This window comes from Marmota flaviventris, chromosome 2 (genome assembly GCF_047511675.1).
Source record: "Marmota flaviventris isolate mMarFla1 chromosome 2, mMarFla1.hap1, whole genome shotgun sequence".
NCBI lineage: Eukaryota > Metazoa > Chordata > Mammalia > Rodentia > Sciuridae > Marmota > Marmota flaviventris.
Window position 1 is genome coordinate 140,579,963 of NC_092499.1, and position 18,091 is coordinate 140,598,053.

Genomic DNA, 18,091 nt, shown 5'->3' on the forward strand with positions numbered 1-18,091 from the left:
AATACAATTTTTCAAAATAATTTCTAGTTATCTTCTGTATTTCTGTAGTGTCTGTTATGATATTTCCTTTTACATCCAGTATGTGAGTAATTTGAGTTTTCTCTCTCCTTCTCTTCATTAGCATGGCTAAGGGTTTGTCAATTTTATTTATTTTTTCAAAGAACCAACTTTTTGTTTTGTCAATTTTTTCAATTGTTTCTTTTGTTTCAATTTCATTGATTTCAGCTCCGATTTTAATTATTTCCTGTCTTCTACTTCTTTTTGTATTGATTTGTTCTTCTTTTTCTAGGGCTTTGAAATGTAATGTTAAGTCATTTATTTGTGCCTTTTTCTTCTTTTAAGGAATGAAATCCATGCAATGAACTTTCCTCTTAGTACTGCCTTCATAGTGTCCCAGAGATTTTGATACATTGTATCTGTGCTCTCATTTACCTCTAAGAAATTTTTAATATCCTCTTTGATGTATTTTGCAACCCATTGTTCATTCAGTAGCATATTATTTAGTCTCCATGTGTTGGAGTAGCTTTTATTTTTATTTTATCATTGATTTGTAATTTCATTCCATTATGATCTGATAGAATGCAGGGAAGTATCTCTATTTTTTATATTTGCTAAGAGTTGCTTTGTGGCATAATATATGGTCTATTTTAGAGACGGATCCGTGTGGTGCTGAGAAGAAAGTGTATTTGTTCATGAAAGGATGGAATATTCTATATATGTCAGTTAAGTCTAAATTATTAATTGTATAATTGAGTTCTATATTTTCTTCACTCAGCTTTTGTTTGGACAATCTATCCAGACATTTACATTTTGGTCACAATGTACACAATGTTCTGCTCATGGTTTCTTACAATTTTCACTGGGTGGTCTACATTCTTTTCAAGATTATATATTTTGTCTTCTTTGTCGGAGATCCTGTCTTCCAAGTGGTCTAATCTGTTGGTGATGCTTTCAATTGAACTTTTAATTTGGTTTATTATTTCTTTCATTTCAAGGATTTCTATTTGTTTGTTTGTTTTTGTAGAACCTCTATCTCCCTATTCAAGTAATCTTTTGCTTCCTGTATTTGTTTATGTAGCTCTTTGTGGAAATGATTTTTGCTGCCTGTATTTGCTCTCTTATGTCATCCTTTAATTTACAGAAAATTTTAATTTTGTACACCCTGAACTCCTTCTCTGTCATTCGTTCTGCTGTGCTTGTCATAGACTCTTTTTAAAAAAAAAAAAAACTTATTTTTAAAAAATAAATGACAGTGAAATGTATTACAATTCTTATTACACATATACAGCACAATTTTTCATATCTCTGGTTGTATATAAAGTATTTTGACACCAATTTATGTCTTCTTACATGTACTTTGGATAATGATGTCCATCACATTCCACCATCCTTGCTAACCCCCTGCTCTCTCCCTTTCCCTCCCACCCCTCTGCCCTATCTAGAGGTCATCTATTCCTCCCATGCTCCCTATCCCTATCCCACTATGAATCAGCCTCCTTACTTCAGAGAAAATATTTGGCATTTATTTTTGTGGGATTGGCTAACTTCACTTAGCATTATCTTCTCCAACACCATCCATTTACCTGCAAATGCCATGATTTAATTCTTTTTTATTGCTGAGTAAAATTCCATTGTGTATATATGCCACATTTTTTTTATCCATTCATCCACTGAAGGGCATCTAAGTTGGCTCCACAGTTTAGCTATTGTGAATTGTGCTGCTATAAACATTGATGTGGCTGTGTCCCTGTAATATGCTGTTTTTAAGTCCTTTGGGTATAGTCTGAGGAAAGGGATAACTGGGTCAAATGGTGGTTCCATTCCCAGATTTCTGAGGAATCTCCATACTGCTTTCCACATTGGCTGTACCAATTTGCAGTCCCATCAGCAGTGTATGAGTGTACCTTTTTCCCCACATCCTGGCCCATTTCACCAGCCCAAGAATGGGTCAGAATGGAGGAACATCCTGCCACCTGCATTGCTACTGTGAGCCTAGATTCATCAGCAAATCAAGGACAAGATCCACCTTCTGTTGTTTTCAAATCTCCAATGCCTTGCATTGAGACAGACATGTTGAATGTTGTCTAATAAAAGCCCTAATTCGAGGTATTTTTGTTTTGTGTTTTGGTTGTGTACAGAATTTTCTAGTAATGGATAGTATCTGGACGTTAGGATAGAGATCTTGGTTCAGCCTTTCTGGGTTCCAATGTCTTCCCCTTAAGAAGAAGGAGATGGACAAAGAGGTTATCTGGGACATTCCAGCTTTAGATCCTGTGACTTGAATATCTATAACTGGACTTCATCAGGGAGAGATCACTGGTTTCTTAGGAAGATGAAAGGGATTTCAACCCATGAACCTTATTGCCAAGGTTTAATTCATGTAGGAAACTATTCATTCCACCATGAGCTACAGGCTTGGAGTCAGGTTGCAGATGCCATAATCACTCTGTCAGTAAGTCGAGCTCATGCAGCACATCCCTAGTATCAGCACTTATGAAGCTGGAGTGGGATTTTTTTTTCTGTTGTTCCTGTTCCAAAGCACTTGAATTCAAGTGCTCTGAGCACATAGTTTCTGAGCCCCCAAAGAGAGCCCATGCCCTGAAAGACCAGAGTCTAGCTGTGTTAAATGGAAAGCTGTATCTTAATGGGGGTAGAAGGAAGGCACCCAAGGAGAAATTCAGTATTTATTTTTGAGAAACAGTGAAATTTGTTCCTTGTAACCTGGATCTTATTGTCTCAATGACAAAGTAGCTGAGCCACCAAATCTCTCATGATTGCAGGAAACCTATTAGCTCTAGCTGAATCTCCATTTATCTAACAAACATTATGGTCAAACAATGGTATGATGGTTGGAGAAAGCTTGGCTTTTGGAAAAGATAGTAATATGGGAAGAAGAAGAAGTAGAAAAGGTTTGGGACATTTTTTTCCAGCTCATAAATTGAAGATGAAATCACCATAAATAGCTGCCAATGAAGCCATGCCCAGTAATTCTGTACTAAGGCAAAGCTCAAATGCCAGAGAGGCTTGGCAGATCAGACCTCTGAGGGGAGAAGATCACCTAACACTATTCTAAGCATAGGAAGACACTAGGACAGCCAACAGGAGGCTAAGCTGGGGAATTTGCTTATGAGACTTGCTGGAGACCAAACACATCCACCTCCTCTTGTTGCTAAGGTATTTAAGTCCAGGTGCTCTAGAGCACATAGCCTCTGACCCCTATTCCCCCACAGTAGTCCATGGTCCTGGGACCCCTGAGCCTAAAGAGATAATCATAACATGAGGATGCTGCTGAAAACCTGAGAAGGCATTGAGAGGGTGACAATATTAAAGATGCCATTCTCTGTGAGAAGGAGACCTGCATGGTTCTGAACAAAATTCTTCCTGATTTCCACTGTTCTTGAGAAAGCTCTAGAGATGATGAATGTGAGGAATGAAGGAATGATCTCAGCCTCTGGGTAATACCGAGATCAGAAGACAGGATGAGATTCAGGGCCCAGCCTCTGCAAGGAAAATCCTATCCATTTCTGATTAACTTTGATATTTATGAAGCAAGGCAAGCTAACAGTTTCAAGTCGCAGCAGATTCTGTACACTGATGACATCTGACAACTCAGCTTCAAAACTGGGTTAAATATCATGATGGGAGGACCCAACCAGCTTAGAGGGGATGTGGCTAGGCTTCATGGCTAGTGGAAATGGCCATTTTCATCACCAAAACCTGCAAATCCATCCTGGAAAAGAAGGAACAAGAGAACAGCTCCCAGCAGAGAGTGTTGAGACACAGAGTGAACACAAGCTCTTCTAAGGTCACAAGATGAGTCAGTCACAGACAAGTAATCTGTCTGCCTCAATAAATTTTCCTACTTAGTAAGTTTGGACAGCTCAAAGACAGCTTTGTGCAGATAAACAAGCTTGTCCACAGTGGAACAAGCTAGCAAGGGGTGGCACACTCCGACCCCACATCACGTGTCATTTCCTCCTCCCTGTTTCTATAAAAAGCATCCCCAGAAATTCTAAAGCCCCACATGAATCCATTAATAGACCAAATATGAACAGCCTATTTCAAATAGAAGGCAAAGTTTTAATGTGAATGCTGACTCCGACATACCCTTCAAATTCAGATCTCTCCCTTCTGCCAATCTCTGTCAGTTCCCCAGACAACTCTAAACAAGACAAAAGACTCTGAAGATTCCCATCCCTCCAGTGAGTGAAACTTTGCACCTTTTCAAGCTGATGGCTGCTGCTTCTTTGTCTTCTGAATGACTTCTCTCCCAGAGGCACCTCAGTCCCTTATGCCATAGAGTTCTTAGTAGACTTGCCACATGATTTTTCAGACATATTCAGACATGACAGAATTCCACATATGAAGCCAACTTAGGATGAATGAAAAAAAAAAATATATATATATAATAAAAAAATGAAGTGCATAGGATCTACTCAGTAAATGCTGAATTTTATTCATTAATACATAGGTAACTCATCAAAATTAAAAAATGGGGGGGGGCAGTGTTGAGATCAAACCCAAACCTTTGTACAGTCTAGGCAAATGGTCTACCACTCAGCTATATCCCCAGCCCCACAATAATTTTTTAATCAAAGTACCTCTTCTACTGCACTCTCTGGTAGTACATATACTAAAATTGGAATGGTATAGAGAAAATTAGCACGACTCCTGCACAAGGATGACACACAAAGCAAAATTCATGAAGTGTTCCCGAGTTTTAGGAAATGGAAATGTTAATTACCCCCGATTTGGTCATTACACATTTTATACATGTATCAAAGTATCACACTGTACCCCATAAATATGTATAATTATTCTTGTCAAATTTTAAACAAAAAAAAAAGAAAAGAAAAAAAATTTTTAAACAAATAGTTCCTTTGAATTTAATTAAGAGTCTACCATAGTCTAGGCACTGGGTTAGGCCCTATGGAGAACATCAAGGTATAGTTTGATTTTGACCTTTAGGAAGTATAGAATTGAAAGGAAAAGAAGAAACACAGGCCAACAAAGTACAGAGTTAGGTAGGATGAATGTTAAGCAGAGTGTGGAGGGGAATTTATGAGAGAAGATTCCTTTCTCTCATGAGATGAAGCAGGCAGCATCAGATAGTGTCTGAAGACTGGGAAGAACTTCTAACATTTGATAAAGCAGCAATGCCATTCCAGAGGAAGGGAGAGATCTGGGCAGGATGGGACATGCAGCATTCAGGAACAGTAGGACGGACAGAGAGGTGAGAGGAGGAATCAGAGATAAGACAGGAAAGGAAAATTGAGGCACATTTTTAACTACTTTGAAGACAGGAAAGACCAATTCGAGGGCTGCAGTAGCCATTGAAGTCTGACCATAACCGCTCAGATTAGAATAGTGGGAATGGGGAACAAAGGGAAGGGAACAGTTTGTGGTGGTCAACAAATGCCTGCATAGTGGGCATCTGGGAAAATAAAGGAGGCTTGAAATAGCTGCCTTCTCTGGGTGTGAGGACTGGCCCAGGGCCACAAAGAGTTAGTGACATTGCTCCACATGCCCCTTATCTCCGGTAGGTGCAGGGCTGGAGCGTCTGTCATAAATCTAACCCTGAGTACTATCTGGAGATTGGAGGACAGCTGCATATCTAATTTTAGGTTCATGCTAGAGAAGTAGAGCAGGTTTAATCTCCACAGGAGGGAGGAGTCATAGTGACACCACACCAGGCATCCTACAAATGCATCCTGGAATAGCTCTCCCATAGCCTGTGAGCATTCAGAAGATGATAACTCAGTAGAACTATCCACATCCCCTTGCATGTTATTTCATCTCCTTCCTTGAAGATCCCCTCAAACCCAAAGGTTTTGGTATCTAAGTGAAGCAGAATAGAATTCCCTTAGGTAGGTCTTAGTGACTTTGTGGAGGACATAGTTCATGAGAGAAGATGGAACTGGCAGAAAGTTCCCACCTCCAGCCCTTGTAGCCTGATCCAAAGAAAGCAGCCAAGGATCCAATATTATCTGTATTAATAATGATCGACATGTTCTAGCAAGTCAAAGCTCACAAAGTTCTTATACATTACTTCCTAATGTGCACAACAAACCTAGGAGGTCAAACTTGTTATTCACACTTTGGATCATGTCAAAGTTCAGTTAAGAAAACTAAAGATGACTCTTCAAGAAATCAAGTACAGAGAGGATTCCAATGGGGGTCTTCCAATTATAGCACCTTCGATCCTATCTTGTTGTTGCCATGTGGGGATAAGGTAGAAAACAAGGGAACTTTGGGAAGGAGCTTAAAAGTAGAAGGAATAGATATTTAGCCTTTGAGAGAAAATAGCCATTCACTTGAGGAGAAAGACTCCCTATCATTAAGCAAATTGTTCCACGGGTATGAGCCATTTAGACGGCAAAAGAAATTTAAGCAAACTTTAACTGCTTATGATTGTCTTACATATGGTGGTTTTAGAAATAAAATGCTGGAAATAGACTATGTAAGATACTCCAGTGGTGCTTTAAAAGCCAACGCTCCTGTATCAGGCAGGGTTTAAATCCCAGCTCCTTCACTTAAATCCCAGCAGGTTACTTAACTTCTTTCAGTTTTGATTTTTTTTTCTGTAAATTTGGGGACAGCAATAGCTCCTGCCTTGTGAAGGAGAGAAGAGACTCAAATGAGATAATGCATGCTAAGAGCTAAGCACAGTGCTGGGCACCTAATAAACACTGTGGAAATGACAGCTATATTACAGTGGTTGGTGTGGAAGTTTGATTTTAATTTGGTGTTTAAAAAGGGGCAACACCTTGCCCAAAATTTACAAGATAGACCACACTTCATGCAAAAATATGCATGAAGTCCCTAAAATGTTCCTTTTATTATTGGAAGCACTTCACCTCTATTCATCCCTGGTGTTACTTTCCCATTTTCCTGTGACACCTTGATCATATCTGTTCCTGAATTTGATTCTCTTTGTAGAGGAAAAGAAAGCAATAGAGTTGGCTAACCTTGTATGAGTTTCTGAGATAGGGGCTTCTCAACTTTATTGCCCTATTCCTCCAAGCTTAGCCTCAATGAGGAAGACAATAAAATCTATTCTCCCAGAAGGAAGGGCCTCAGGACTTGATACCCAAGGTTAGCCAGGAGGGACTTCCCTAGGAGTTTCATGGCCCTCAAGTAATGAAGAAGAGATGACTGAATAAGACTGATATGTGAATGGCCAGGAAACATCACATGGATTGTCACATAATGTAAGAGAGGAAATCAAATAGTCCTGAGCTTTTGAACAGCTGCATTATGATAGTATCAGATTAGAAGAGGCCTTAAGAATAGGGCAGAAAGATAAAGTTAATGGATTGGTGACCAAAGGACATGTTAAGACTGCAGATGTCAGCAGCAAAGGCCTGCACACAATGATAAAAACGAGACATATCCAAGTCCTACACTTCCAAGTGGTCACAAGATGATTGAGGACAAGCTGTACTTTTCTGTTGACACCCTGGCACTACCATGGCTTCTACCATGGCTTCTTAGAACTTAAATGAACTCCAGGAAGAAGGGGATAGAGGAGCAAAACTTTGAATGTGCCAAAAAATCACTGGTCTGACCTAAATTTTTGGTAAGACACTGATTCATAATTTTTATTATTAGACATAACTAGAGTTTTAAGACAGAAACAAAATATAACTACAGAAAAACAAAGGGTTATGTTTGTCCCTTTGTTTGTAACTCTGAAGATTTATATCTACTAGATCAGGGTCCCTCCATAGAATTCTGTATCTTTTTATAGTTGTAGATGGGCAGAATATCTTTATTTTATTCATTTATTTTCACGCAGTGCTAAGGATTGAATGCAGTACCTCAAACGTGCTAGGCAAGGCCTATGCTACGGAGCCACATTGGGCCACAGCCTGCTTCATAGAATTTTGTTGACTCCTACTTTGCAATATATTTTAACTCTAGAAGAGATATTTCCAAAATGAAATGTACAAAACACTGACCCCTCGAAAAAGGTGGACAAATCACTTTGAGAGCAGGGTATACTGCATGACCATCTTAGATATCGCTAATATGTAGGTTTTAGAAAAAGCTCTGTGTAGTCGTACAATAAAGAAACTATCTAACTTTGTTTAACCCAGGACTCTCCAACTTATTTGATGAGGACTTTTTTTTTTTTTTGTCTGAGATATAATGTATTGTACTCCAGGAAACACTGATGTGGAGAGCTGCAGGTAAGAATGGATGATAATAGCCTAAGTGTGGTGACCCAAGAGAAAAATAATCAGGTGGAACATGAGCCTAAGATTGATGCTGGGATGCAGAAAATATCATGGCTGGGCATGGAAATGCTACTTGTCAAATGACCTCATATATCTTGGAAATTGGCTGAATTTCTTCTAATATTCTTTCAAGGTCCTCGCTGAGTCACTCCCATAAATGATGGATCTTAATGGTTCTGAATATCTCTAAAGCCTTTCTTTGTAACCATCTCCCTTTTTAACTTAGTGATTCACTCCACTCCAGCAAGCAGAGGCAGATAGAACAGGCTGAGTTTCATTTTCCAATCATAAAAACACATATCAAGACCAGCACAGAACCCTGATGGACTATTATAAGGTCCAGAACTAATATCAGAAGTTTAACTGACTGGTTCGTTTAAGATCCTGTCATTTCTGGATTGTCTTTTGAGAACTACATTCATGTTCATGTAATGCTGTTAATAAAGAAAAAGAAAGATATACCTAAAAGCTTCAGGCCAAAAAAATAAAAAAAAATAAAAAAAAAAATAAAAAAACCAAAACATGGGATTCTGAGTCTGGATTCAAATCTCAACTCTGCTATTCCCTAGCACTGCAATCTTGGATACAGCTCTCTCCACATTTTAGCTTCCTCATCTAAAAATGAGGATAATAACATCCTCATTCAGGGTTATTGTGAGAAGGAGAAGACTGACTCATGGGTAAGTGGTGGGTAGGGATGCAGGTTGAAATAGGATATTGTCAGTGTACCATATATTCAAGAGAAAAGCCACTAGCAGACTGCACTAAAAGCATCATGGCAATAGATGCAGGGCCATCTTGCCATGTGTTGCAGAAAGGGTAGTAGGACGATGAAGGAGCTCTGTACCTGATTGTTCGTGTGTGCTTTCGGGTATAAGGTGTAATGACCTTGAAAAGCAGTTCCATGGCTCCATTAATTCCCAGCATGGCTCCTGTGGTTACTGAGAAAGACAAAAGCACAGTAGTTATTGTCACGGGTGAATGGGATAATACAACTTGGATTGACTCCTTTAAAACATTAGGAGATTATTATATGTCAACTAAAAATAAAATAAAACAACAGCAGGAAAAAAAAAACTTCAAGGGGCACAAAATAACTTAGATGGCTTTGTTTTCCATGTTGGCTACAGTTTCCCTGGCAACTTTAACATATAGATTGCCTCCAACTGAGGCAATGTTCTGACTATGTCTCAGAACCAAAGTGAAAATCAGGTCTTCCTGCACAGAAGTAACTAGCCTAGGAAATTTTTCCCTTTTCAACCAATAGGATGATCATAAAAATATAGTCATAGATGAGCTGGGGATATAGCTCAGGGGTAACACACTTGCCTAACATGTGAAAGGCTCTGGATTCAAGCCCCAGCACCACAAATGTAATATACACATTCATAGACCGAATGATTGAAACTCAAAGGGGAATCTGGTCAGATACCTAAAATTTGACATTACTCCCTTCTCCAGAGATGCCCTAGCCTCTCTCCAATATTCCCAATATCCAACTCCACTTGGTTGACCCTAGGAATGGGACAGAGAAAAGGACCTGATGCTCCCCAAGAGCTACTTAATAGTTTTCTTTCGTCTTTGATAGCCGTGGCTGTGGGTGCCTCACTCAGGGCCACACACCGACTTTTGCTTTGGAAGCAACAGCTTTGGTGACAGGTCCATGGCAGATGACTCCACCGGAAGCCACTTTAGCAGCCCCCAGTCAGGTCCACCAGGAGCCCCCTCCCCTACCTGAGACTAAGTGGAAACGCTGTCAGCTGGCAGGTCACTGCGCATGCATGAGCCTGCCCCTTTTTGTCTGTATACTCGCCCTTCCTTATATCTTTATTAGAATAATACATGTGCTCCTGCTTCTTATGATGCAGTGCACTATAGATTACATCGGATGATTATATTTTGCCTATTTCCGATTTCTGTCTCCAATAGAGCAGGCTGAGCTAGTTACACTAAGAGCTCCTAGCACTAGAGGCCCAGGACTGGTAACACTGAGGGCGTCTACGAACCAGAGAGGAGCGGGGAGCCACGGAGAGCTGCAGGGAGCTGCTAGCTGTGGCCACTGGAAGAATTCCAGAGGACTTGGAGAGCTGCTGGCATTCAAAGATCCTGGCTGCTAACACTGACAGCAGAGAGACACTGGCCCTCAAAGCTCAGAGCTGCTAATATTAAAGGAAACCGTACTTTGCCTATTCGTGATTTCTATTCAATTTGAGCAAAAGAACCCTGAACTAATTGGTAACAGGAACAACTCTAATGGGGTCAAAACTTTCAGTGGGAGAATGAAGGATGGTTATCTTCCACCGTCACTCTCTTCTTTATTTTCCTCCACTGTAATATGTTTTTTGAGTCAGAAGACCTAGGAATGCCATGTGATTTGTGCTATATTTGTTCTGGCAAAACTGAGTGGAAGACAGGAGGTCTTAAAGAAGCAAAGAGGAAACAAAAACGAGGGTGGCATCGATAGGCTTGCCTCAAGCCTCGGGAAAGAATGCTAAGGGAAATTGGAAGCTCTAATATAGTTCATCCCAACACAGTCTACTGGATAGAGTCTGGGGCTGATGTCTCAGCTATTACAAAGAGCACTTGTTCCTGGAACATCCTCTAAGCATATGTCCCTCCTGAGGATAGTACAGGCAGTAATTGCCTGGATCAAAATCTGGGGATTTGGCATTCTCCTTCTGCCCATCAATCTTCCTCTCTTGTGGTTACTAACTCAGTCCTTACTTCTAAATTGAGAAAACATGCTAGAGCAAAGTCTTGGCAAATAATTCAACAAAATTCTGTTTTTAAATGGAGTTAGGGAGGGGATAGCTTAAGAGCACAGATTCTAACATGGACGCCTTTGGAACTGGGAGAGGATAACAATAAGAAATCCTCACTAGATTCACCCTTGATTCATCCAAGGTTGGGTCTCTGGCAGCTCTATCAACATTCCCATTGGCCATCTGGGTGCTACCAAAAGGTTCACTGGGTTTTATAGAACAATTATGGTGCCCGCCAATTCCTCTGAAGATAGGAGCTGTTTAGAAAGCTTGCTGGAACATGAGCAGTTGCTAACAATTCACAGACTTCTTGAACTCTGTTTGCCTCTCACCAGTAAAGTCAATAGATAGAGAGCAACAGTATAATTTTTCATATCTTATAGGACAGTAAGTTGGTATAATAAACGTCAGCTTGGAATATGAGCCAAATGGCCACCTCCTCACACCCATAGAAATCCCAAGATTTCTCAGAACTCGAGCTGAAGGTATTTTTCTAGATATCCATAGTTATTGAAGATACTAAGGAAGGCAAGTCATTCAAGCCTAATTATTCTTTAAGAAATCATCAGATACTTCAAATCTTCATTACTGGCTACTCAGTAATGAGAGTTATCCTTTAAGCAGAGTCACAGCTCCCCTTTCCCTTTATTAGAGGTAGGTTTGAGCAGATCCATTCAGCTGCTCCCAAATGTTCTCTGAGTTTCTAGTCAATATGTATGAGGTGGGTGAGGATAAATTCTGTCTATGAACAAGGAGTCCAGAACCTGTTTGATTATTCTCCAGAAGGACATTCTCCTTATGAGTCTTCCATCCTTATTAACAGAATTCACCACTGATTATTTTTATAGTTCTTAGGATATCTAGTAAAAAAAACTATTTATTATTTACTCTCTTTACAGGTCTTCCTGTTATTTTAGAAGATTAGAGAAAAAGTAGGATAGGAAAGAGATTTGTGCAGCTGCTATGTGGCAATCATACCCATAAGTTTTATTTATCCTTTCTACCAAGTCTGTGAGCTCTTCTATGAGCTTAATTGTGTTCCCCAACATTCTTGTGTTGAACCCCTAATACTACTCATTAATTATACTCACACTAAAATAGTCATTACCTAAGAGGTGATTGGGGCAGGCCATAATCTAATCTGATTTGTGTCCTTATAAGAAAAGAAAAACTTAATATATAACAACACACCAAGGATGCACAAGCATAGAGAAAAGGCCATATGAAGACACAGGGAGAAGACAATTACTGTTCTTAGACTTAGGAGAGAGGCCTCCAAAGAAACCAAACCTGCAACATTGTTAATTTCTATCGTTTAAGCCATGTAGACTGTGGGTATTTTGCTACAGCAGACCTAGCAGATTAATAGTAATAATTATCACTACTATACTTTTACAAAGGAAGAAACTGAGGTTAAACAGGTTAAGTACCCATATTACATTACTCATAAGAAATAAAATCAGAGTCAAATTTAGGTCCTTCTGGCTCTGAGCCCCACATTCTTTCCCTTGCAGAGTATACTACATCTAAATAATTGTCACTTTCATTCTACAGGAAGGGAGTTCAGGAAGGAGAAATGAAAGTCTGTGCTTATTACACATGAAATAGGCATATCATCTTATCTATTAATAAAAATTGTGTCCATATGGAGTAGAATCAACATGAGTTTTGGAATTAGAAACTCAGCCCTCATGACTTTTTATCTGTATGAATTCAAGTAATTATTGCACCCTTCCAAACATTTTTTCCTTTTTTTTTTAAGAGAGAGAGAGAGAGAGAGAGAGAGAGAGAATTTTAATATTAATTTTTTAGTTTTCGGCAGACACAACATCTTTGTTTGTATGTGGTGCTGAGGATCGAACCTGGGCCGCACGCATGCCAGGCGAGCGCGCTACCGCTTGAGCCACATCCCAGCCCCCAAAACATTTTTTTCCTTAGCTAAAAAATTATGCATCTAAGTCCAGGATGATTATAATAATTAGAAATAATTCAAATTAGAAGATGAGAAATAAGTATCAGCCTGGATCTATTCACTTTATGAGAAAGATCATGAGATAAAAACAAATAAACAAAAACTGGTACTGATAGATTAAAAATTGGTAATGAATATATTCAGGAATTCAGTAAGGAGATTTGTGGTGTGAAGGTCATTTGTGGCAGATGTAACACCTGTCACTATGTCTTGGATATGATAAAAACTGAAGAAATCCTGTCTTTATCTCACCACAGAGAATTCTAGAATGCTATAATGAATGTTTGACTCTCAAGGAAAACCAATATTAAAGCCTAACTCCAGGAATGAGCTCAAGAGTTATACCTGGCTAAGGACGAGATGAAGAAATAATTTATCACCTCCATAGTCTTTGGATCACCTGGCTCCTTTATTTATCTGGTTGAGATAAATATAATATCCCCCACCTCCTTTCACCTCCCCACTAGACCCCCACATGGTTCCCAGGAGTCCTAGCACTGTTCTGAAAGCCATCCTATAGGTTCACAGTAGAGTCACTTACCACTGGAGGCAAACACACGCAGAGCCCAAAGACAGTGCAGGAGGTTCTGGCTATGGGACAGGTTTTTCCTGGCTAGAATTAATGTCACATCAAGTGCTTCCAATTCCAGTGCCTTCTGTCCAAACTTTTTATCTAGGAACACAAATCAATCTCTCTTAGTTGCATTTCACATTGAATCTGAAAATTGTACAACATGTAGAGCAAAGAAAGGGAAGATAAGCATAGTCAAAGACACTTTTCAGATCTAGTTAAGACAAATTCTGCAAAATATCTCCATTGGAACCAAATGAATCAAAGAGCTAATTCTGGATACATATATTTATTTATATGAAGGTTTGGGAGTTATATGACTTTCAAGCCCTTATATCTGAAGATATTTCTGGTTCTCAAACATGAACTCCAGTTCAGTTGCGTGTCAATTTCTTCCTTTAAGACAATTCTAGAGTTAAGAATACTTAGTAAAACAACACTCAAATGCAATGAGTGAATTTTTATTAGATCCTGCTTTGAATGTATTTATAAGAGAATTGGGAATATTTGGAGAAATTGGAATAATTTCTCCATGTATTGTTAATTTTCTTAAATGTGTAATAATGGTCTTGTGTTTATGCAGGAAAATGTCTCTTTTCAAATAAATGCACTCCAAATAAATTCAATGGGTGAAAGAAATACAGCAAAATGTTAATAATGGTGAGATCTAAGTTGTAGGCAAATAGAAGTCATTTTTCTATGTGACAAAGAATTTTCATAATGAAAAGTCAAAACATTTTAAGAAAATAAAAAATTCACATCAAACTTCTCTAAATTATTGTTCCAAATAACCTGATGTCTAGTGTTGCAGATAAGTTATTACCATCTGATTAATTAAAAGATAAGCATTAAAAGTAAGAAAAAGCACCTTTTATTCTATGTTCCTTTCCCCCACTTTGATACCAGGTGACTGTGTACCCAGTCATATTTATTTTTGTCCTTTCCAAAGGACATGCCCAAATCATCCTGGTTTGTTGACGGGTTTTGTTTGTTTTTGGTTTTGTTTGTTTGTTTTTCAGAAATGCATCCCCATCAGATTCACTGCAATAGTTTTCTTTCTGTGTGTTTGGCTTACTTCCTTTAGCCTAATATCCTCTAGGTCCATCCATGTTGTGGATGGACCTAGAGGATATTAGGTCCATATTCCACTGTGCATATATGCTGTTTTCTGTATTCATTCATCCATTGCTGAACACTCAGGTTATTTCCATATCTCAGCTATTATGAATAATGCTACAATGAACATGGGAATGCAGATATCTTTACAAATTGGTGATATCATCTCCTTGAGATACATGCTAGTCACGTGGTTCAATATTTAATTTCTTTAGGGATTTTCATAGTGACTCTACCAATCTGTATTCCCACTAACCATGTGCAGGATTTCCTTTCCTTCCATCTTTATCAACATTTGTTATCACTTCTCTTTTTGGTAAAAATCATCCTTACAAACTGAGGTGCTAACACAAATAGACAGAGATAGAAAATGAAACAGTGTTCACCACCAATGGGGGTGGAGGAAAGGAAACAGGGTGTGAGTGAAATGGTGAAAAAAAAAGCCAATATGTAGAATAAATAGGTTAAGAGATTGAGTGTATAACATGAGGACTAAAGTTAACAAAGTCATACCATATCAGGTATTTTTTGTTAAATAAATAGATTTTAATGCTATTGTCACCAAAAAAAGTGACTGTGTGAGATGATAGACATGTTAATCTGCTTTATTACAATCATTATATATATATATATATATATATATATATATATATACATACTTCTCAAATATACACAATAAATTTTACTTTTAAAAAAATCTATCACAGTTGGGCATGGTGGCACACACCTGTAATCCCAGGGGCTTGGGAGGCTGAGACAGAATGATCACAAGTTCAAAGCCAGCCTCAGCAATTTAGTGAAGGCTTAAGCAACCTACTGAGACCCTGTCTCAAAATTAAAAAAAAAAAAAAAAATGGGCTGGGGATGTGGCTCAGTGGTTGAGTGCAGCTTGGTTTAATCGCTGGTACAAAAAAAAAAAAAATTATAGGTGAAAATGAGTAAAACAGACAGTATACTCAAGCTGGTTTTATCAATTTTAACTCTGGCCAAAAGACACCAGCAAAGATTATAACTAAAATTACAAGACCCATTCCCTTTATCAGAAAAGAACTGTCTGTCCTACTCTGCTCATAAGCAAACAAATGCAGTTCTCTTCTATTCAGGCCAGCCCACAACAACTTGAACATCAGTATCAAGGACTGTAACCCTTGATAGCAGAAACTGCAGCGACATAATTATTACAAAGGCATTTCAAGATCATTAAGTAAGAAATCACTGTCCTCCTGGTGAATCTCTCATCTCTTTTTCTCCTATAAAATCTATATGACTCTTGTTTCTCAGTATCCAGGCTCCACATGCTAAGCATGTGGTGTATAGTACCTCATTCAATCTTCATATCAACACTAGAATTAAGTACTGTACCTTCATTTTATACAAAAGGACACAATGGTTCAGAAAGCATAAGCAAATTGCCCAAGATCACACAGCTAGAAAGTGTCAGAGCCAGACTTGAAACCCAGACCTGACTTCCCAGCTTATACTGTTTATGACCAGGCTGTATATCAGGTCTCTACGTTTTTTTTCCTAGAGTTCTCTTGGCCCACTCAGCTTTGCTGACTTCCTCTCGTTCTTCAAGTTTCAGCTCAAATGTCACCTCTCCCTGACCATGCCATCTTAGAGTAGCATCACTTCTTCTTTTTCTTAAGGCATTCATCACAGTCTGCTACCATCCAGTTAATTATTTGTTGACTTGGCCTGCCCTACTTGGAATAGAATCTCTGTGGGAACAGGTTCCTTGACTGCCTTGGTCACTCTGGTTTCCCCAGTGTCTAGAACCACACCAGGCCCTGAGAGACTGGTAGTAAATACCTATTGAATATTCAACAAATATCTTATTTTTGGTCTTATCTGAAGCATGTTCAATGCATATGACACCTGATGCCTACTTCTCAGTTCTTATCAGTGGAATGTTGAATGAGCTCTAAATAGAGACCCAAACATTGAAAGGAAAGGGGGTCCCAGAACCCTCAGCTATAGCTGCAAACTGTAGACATCAGAGGTCTGCTATTTAGGTCTGAGCTTCTCAATTGTCACTTGCGTGAAACTCAACACAAAATTTACACTTAACTGTTATGACTAGTTTGAAATGTTTGCCTGATTTCTGACCACCTAGGTTTTCAAGAAATTCTAGGTTTCTGGAATTTTCCATGGGAGAAGAGAAATGACCATGAAGCATAAGTAGAAAACACTCTGGGCCCCTACTTCCTCTCAACTAGGGAAATTTTACTTCCATGTAACTTTTTATAGTGGGTGGAATGAATAGTCTCACCCCAATATTCATATCTACCCAGAACCTTTTATTTGGAAATAGAATCTTTGTAAATTTAGTTAGGATTTTTAGAGATTTAAGATGAGGCCATTAGAATAGAATGGGCCTTAAATCTAACTACTGATGTCTCGGCATGAAAAGGAGAAGACACACAGAGAGCCATGTGAAGATGGAGACAAAGACTGGAGTGATGCATCTACAAGCCAAAAAACACTGCAGATTTTGGTAACCACCAGAAGCTAGGTGGGGAGCCAAGAGCATATTCTCCCTTAGGGCCTCCAGGAGGATCCAACCCTATCAATATCTTCATGTGGAATTTATGGTCTCTAGAACTGTGATAAAATATATTTCTGTTGCATAATATCACCCAGTTTGTGGTAATTTGTGATAGTAACTCTAGGAAACTAATATACACATGATAGACTTTCAGGTAAGTTGCAATTTATTAGAATGTTTTGTTTATTCTTTTTTTCAAATGATTAAAACTACATTGAAGTGACTCATCTCTTCCTCCATATGACCCAAACTCTGTCTAATCCAGGTTTATGCCTGCTGTAGTGGCCTCTCTCCTAACAACATACCTTGGAAAAATGAACATCTAGGTTAAAAAAAAAAAATTGCCTTTCCTGTGGAGCGAGTCAGACCATCACCGCCAATATGTCTGAGAGCTCTCTGCTGCTTCCCCACAAGAGCTTCCCAAATTACACTCATGGTAACAACTGCAGAAGTGCCTTTTCAGCCTTGGGTCTTGGAATGTGGGTACCTCGTAGGCCAACTTTGGCCAGCAGTCTGAAGAGAGGCAGGAGAATGTCATAGTCAGGAGAAGCTGTCCTTGCAGTGTCCACCAGAGTCTGCAGAAGGGCTTCACTACCACCTTTGCTGATCATGTAATGAATCCTCCTATCTGTGCCTGGGGGGAAACCAGAAGAAAGATAAGCCACCAATAACAACCCTCATTTTCTTAGAGCAGCCCTCAGACCTAACAGCAAAGAGCAAAGGTTGGTTTATCTCACCCCAGAAACCAAAACGATGTAGTTCTTAGAGTACTATGTGTTAAAGTTGTGGTATCTGGGGAGGAAGTGTGAAAGGGGAGAATAGTGGAATATTTAAGAACCTACGTGTATTCATACCTGCAGCTGCTGTTATAAATGGAGCCTAGAA

General features: G+C 39.0%; 1 protein-coding gene and 1 non-coding gene across 3 annotated transcripts in view; one reads left to right on the plus strand and one right to left on the minus strand.

Annotated features, from left to right (window-relative positions):
- Nucleotides 1–17,832, minus strand: part of Agbl1 (AGBL carboxypeptidase 1) — a 705,341-nt gene extending 687,509 nt beyond the window's left edge. For both annotated transcript variants that reach the window (XM_071607355.1, XM_027922002.2), the window contains exons 1-3: nt 17,694–17,832; nt 13,516–13,647; nt 9,088–9,181 (exon numbers count right to left, since the gene is read on the minus strand). In XM_071607355.1, the coding sequence (XP_071463456.1) occupies nt 9,088–9,181; nt 13,516–13,647; nt 17,694–17,817 (350 nt within the window). In that variant the 5' untranslated portion in view covers nt 17,818–17,832. The remainder of the gene's footprint in view (nt 1–9,087; nt 9,182–13,515; nt 13,648–17,693) is intronic.
- LOC114081232 (U6 spliceosomal RNA) lies at nt 4,612–4,722 on the plus strand. The gene has a single exon (XR_003580750.1). It is a non-coding gene; the product is annotated as a U6 spliceosomal RNA (small nuclear RNA).
- Nucleotides 17,833–18,091: the final 259 nt, after the last annotated feature.